The sequence below is a fragment of the Berghia stephanieae genome, chromosome 3 (assembly GCF_034508935.2).
Source record: "Berghia stephanieae isolate SIO BIC M18660-M18661 chromosome 3, UCSD_Bste_1.3, whole genome shotgun sequence".
NCBI classification, from domain to species: Eukaryota; Metazoa; Mollusca; class Gastropoda; order Nudibranchia; family Aeolidiidae; genus Berghia; species Berghia stephanieae.
In genome coordinates, this window is record NC_088362.1 from 93,248,761 (window position 1) to 93,253,760 (window position 5,000).

A 5,000-nucleotide genomic window follows, 5' to 3' on the forward strand; every position below is an offset into this window, starting at 1 on the left:
GAGATGGGACGTTTTACGTCAACATGGTTTGGACAGTATGGAAGCGGGCAAGAAAAAATCTGGCCAGAAACCAGCCAAAGAGGAACCGCAAGTCGACATTTCTTTTACAGAAAAAGATAGAAAAAGTACAGTTGATGGTAGAAAAAGTATCTCACATAGAAAAAGTAAAGCCGATGATAGAAAAAGTTTAGCTGATAGAAAAAGTTTAGCTGCTGAGAAAGGAGGTATGGCCCATGAGAGAAAAAGTAAGGCCGAACATAAAGACGGGGGTAAGACAAAGGGAACCGCTGATGAAGAAACTGACGAAGGTAAGGAAAAAGGCAAAGGTAAACGTAAAGGACATAAAGACAAGGGTGGCGACAAAGAAGGTCGGAAAGAAAAAAAAGAAAAAGGAAGTAAAGATAAGGGCAAAGCAAAGGGAAGTAAAAATAAAGAAAAGGGCAAAGACAAGAGCAAAGATAAAAAGGATGCGAAAGGAAAAGGGAAAAGTGGTGGTATGTCCCAATCTAAAAAAACAGGCAGTAAGAAAAAGAAAGGGAAAAACAACAATAGGGAGGATTCGATCAATCTAACACAAAACAAAACTGACGACGAGAGAGATGATTGTTTTAAATACGACACCGATTGCCATGTAAGGAAAATGCGTGTTTCATTTGATAATCTCCCTCAGAAATCAGGTATCAATGCATTTTATTCACGAACAACCTCGCGGCAATACGTAACAAAGATGCCCGAGGTAAAAGACACCATCTTGAATGATTGTCTGAATTCGATGGAAATGACATTATCAGAGTCCCATTTACCAAATCCAATCTCCAGCAATCATAATGAACTTGTACGAAAGTCATTAGCTCCCACATTAGTATGTCAAGAAAAACCAACATCCCAAATGCGTTTGGAGGACTGTACTTACAAATTACAGGGGGCACAATTGTCATATTGTAACTCAGAGATCATGGATAAAACTTCAGATCGCGTTAGAGAGACAAAAGCCTCTGAACTAAAAGATTTGCAATCTGCTTTTAATAAGCCATTGACAAAGAAACAATCAATCCACCAGGAAAATTCGGATTTCATAGAAACAAGCAAAACAACCTTGTACATGCCAAGAAGAATTACAAAATCTAAATCAAAAATTAATCTTGTTGAGTCAAATTCAGACCGCATTGAAACAGAAAAGTCACCAGCAACAAATCTATTGCCAAAACCAGATGTTTTTGAATTAACATATCTCTCATCAAAGAGAGATCCGGTTTCGAACTCAAAATTGCTGAGTATTGGCAAAACATTCAAAGTCTCTGACAAATATAAAACTAAGGCATCATGTAAGCTTGAAGCAATACAAAGCTCCCAGATTAAAGACATAAGAATGAACTTTGAATCGAATAAGATATCGCATGTCAAGGCGAAATCCAGAGCAAAAACGAATGATGATTCAGAACTGAGATCAAAAGACAACAATACTAACTCGCCCATTGCAGCAAGACACGTTTTTGGTTACTTCAAAGATATATTTATACATACTGCAAAAGGTTCAAGACAAAAGAAGCGATCAAATACAGGATTAAAATCAAGACAACAAGATTTAGATACTTGTTACATAAAGGGCAAATCGGCAGGGAGAGAATGTAAGGCGGTCTTAGAGGAATCCGTGGTCGAAAAGCCTAAAAGTAAAAAAGACCAAATTTTACCGCTACCTAATCTCACCGACTTGCTCGACGAGGCGCCAGGGGATTCGATACAAAGATTAAGTGGAGTGCGCTCAGCGAACGACAAAGAACTTGCCGATATTATTGACTGTAAAAAGGGAGACAAAGACCAGTCATTGCGGCGCAACAAGCTTCGCCACATTTTGACAAGTCATCGTGAAGTTGTTCCGAACTTCCCTGGAGTCGAAGATAAACCAAATCCTGACTTTCGCATGTGTGGCGATATTCCGTCATCAAACTACACCAAATCCAAATGTCAAGACATCTGCATTGACCCCGATATCCATGTTAATTGTGCCTATTTGAATAGGGATTCAAGGCATAAAATTAACCGGTTCCATGACTTGCGACATTTTGAACATGACAATATAAAAATGACGAATGATTCACAAAGTATCCCGAAATCACATCTTCAAAAAGTTGGTAGCCCAAGGCAGAATCGTCATTTGTCGAACAATAAAAACAACTTGAAACAAACGGCACAGGTTGTTAACAAGTTGACTATCTGTAGCAATAATAGTTTATTAGATAAAGAACGCAGTTCGTTTGACTCGGAAAATGCAAATCTCAGATCTCCATCTCATTGGTCATTGGAAAATCAAGGTCGTCAATGGAAACGGAAGTCTAGGTCACGACATGATCCACCCGAACGTGATACGTCTGTTGACAGATATTATAACTGTCTTCAAAGCGAGATTAACTTTAATGAAAACTTCCAACCCAGGAGCGCCGGCAGGACAGGACAACCAGGAAAAAAGGGGAAAAAGGACAAAGATGCTACGAAAGCGGGTGAGGGGCAATGAATTGATGTGTTCACTATAATTGGAATATTTTAAAGTTGTTATTTATTTATTTTTTAAAAGAAGAATTTTGTTCTCTGTTAATTACGTGTAAAGTAAAACATAAACGAACATAAACATTAAATGCAAACCTACATGCACGTAATTTCCAGCCTGATAACCGAGCGCAAATTATGGGCTTATTGTAACATTTTTGTAAGCGAGTATATTTTGCTTTGATTAAAGAGTATTTTCATTCTATAATTAGACCATAACAATTTGGGTTATCAGACAACAATTCATGGTTAATATATCTTTGTAGTTACGTATCCCATCCGGTTTGTTATCATTTTAGTTTCAAAGCATTCTTGTTTGCGTATTATTTTTATTAATTTGTCGCTATTATTTTGAAATTCATTCTGGATTGATTTTCCATTATTATCCATTACAATCTTACAGTATTTCTACCTAGATGTCTTTCATTCCAAAGTCTTATATCAGTTAAATAGCTTTTTAAAATGCTGTACGCAATTAAATCTTATTTCAAATGTTACAAAAGATCTAAATAGGATTAAAATGTTAAAAATATTGCATTTTAATTAATTTTAAGATTTGCTCATGCTAACGAATTGTAATGTTTACTAAGATAACTTAACTTGATCATGAACTTCACTTGAACAATAAACTGACGTAAAAAGAAAAGCGATCAATGGTAATATTAAACAATATCATTGATTAACCAGTAAACTGCCGTGCTTTGGAAAGACATGTTATTAAAACGTGGCAAGAAAGCTCGATGTTCTAGTATCGGTTGATTTAGATTACAATCATCTTGGGGAAAAAAATATATCACAAACCTGGGACCTCGCGAGGTCCCAGGTTTGAGAGTTTTTGACAAGATGAGGGTCATTAAAATCGATCGATATTTGAAGGCCGATTTTTCTGGCCAAATTTTTAATGAGATATCTTTCCAGAGTACGGCAAACTGGTGTTTGCTTATAATTAAAGCTGACAAATTCTTGTATTATATTCATATAAGAACAAGGTACGGTTGAGCAGGAGAAACAAAAGAGCAGGAGATCTGGGAAGCATGGCGATGCTACGAAAGGTCTGATATGGTTGAATTTATCACTTTATTTCTTCGTTCATTCGGTCATTTCGTTGATATGTTCGATTGAATTCTTTTGGTCTTTTTCTCAAAGCAAAACAATGTTTCTGCTTAAAAACAACTAAATAGTTCAGATTAAAATGTGTTTTTTAAAAGTTAAATGTGAATACGAACAAGCTTCTTTAAAATATATTCAAAAACCATTAGCGTCAGTTTTAAGGGGATGGGGGAGGGGGAACGTATGTCTCTACTTTTGTTGATCTCAATTTTGTGTCTTTCTACTTAGATATCATATTCTATTTTTCGTTTTGTATTTTTTTTTTTTTTTTTGCTATTATGTTTGTTTTGTTTGGTTTGTTTTTATGGTGCTGTTTTGTTTTTGTTTTTGTTTTTTTTTGTGTTTTGTTTTTTGTTTGTTTGTTTTTCTGTTGTTTTGTTTGTTTGTTTTGGTTTTTTTTTTTTTTTTTTGCTTTTGTTTCTTTTTTTGTTTGTTTGGATTTTTGGTTCTTTGTTCAATTTATTTATTCTCGGCGTTCAATTCTAACCTTGCAACCCCCGAATGCAATTGTACATTTGTTATGTCATAACATACATCTCTGACATTCCCTTGCAAAACACATTTTTCTCATTTGACTATCAGCCTTTTGCTTCAACATCAATCAATTAGGATGACCTTCAACTTATTAGGAAATCTCAAACCTGATACGTGGCAAGTTGAAGGTCATCTTAATCGGTCTATATTTGAGGTAAAGAGTTTTAGTGAAAATGAAGAAAGAAAAAATATATTTATGATAGTTTGAAATATAGTCGACTGTCCGTGTCTGACTCCAGCCATGGTAGTGCCTTTTCGGAATCATTCATATTCTAGAATTTAATATAAAGTTTAGGAAGAAATGGAGTCAATGCCTGTTCAGTTAGATACGGACGCCAAAAATATACCACAACAGAGCAAAGTCTATCTATGTAAAAGTAGAGAAAACGTTTTCTCAGCTCACGTCTACCTCAGATTATTTTCACTGTGATAAGTTGAAACAGGACATCGTTACATAAACAAACCCTATTAATGATCTATTTTTTCTTAAATTGAAATTTTATATGTACGTGAGAGAAATTTTGTTCTCCTTGTGTTTTAGTGTCGGTATACTCAATAATGCTTTAATATGAAAATAATATCAAAAGCCATTTATTAAATTTTCAGAAATGCATAGCTTTATTATTCATTTGCTTTCAAGACCAATATCCATATTGATAGTTCTCAGATTCATTCAATATACATTGGTGGTATAAGATCCGGTTATCCAACTAGAAAAAACCGCGGTCCAAAATAAGCATCTCATTAACGAGAACGAAGAAAAAGAATGATAAGAATAGTTATTTTAAAGTCTTTGGCTAACTCTGCAAATT

The 5,000-nt window shown here is 34.8% G+C and overlaps 1 protein-coding gene across 30 annotated transcripts in view; it reads left to right on the top strand.

Annotated features, from left to right (window-relative positions):
- The window catches only part of LOC144968857 (uncharacterized), a 157,978-nt gene that overhangs the window by 101,181 nt on the left and 51,797 nt on the right, over positions 1-5,000 (top strand). The window contains exons 10-11 of one of the 30 annotated variants that reach the window (XM_078907640.1): positions 1-2,498; positions 3,528-3,596. The exon at positions 1-2,498 is cut by the window's left edge and continues 121 nt beyond it. The exons of the other annotated variants lie outside the window; for them this stretch is intronic. Coding sequence (XP_078763766.1) covers positions 1-2,498; positions 3,528-3,596 — 2,567 coding nt within the window. The remainder of the gene's footprint in view (positions 2,499-3,527; positions 3,597-5,000) is intronic. 30 annotated transcript variants of the gene reach the window in all.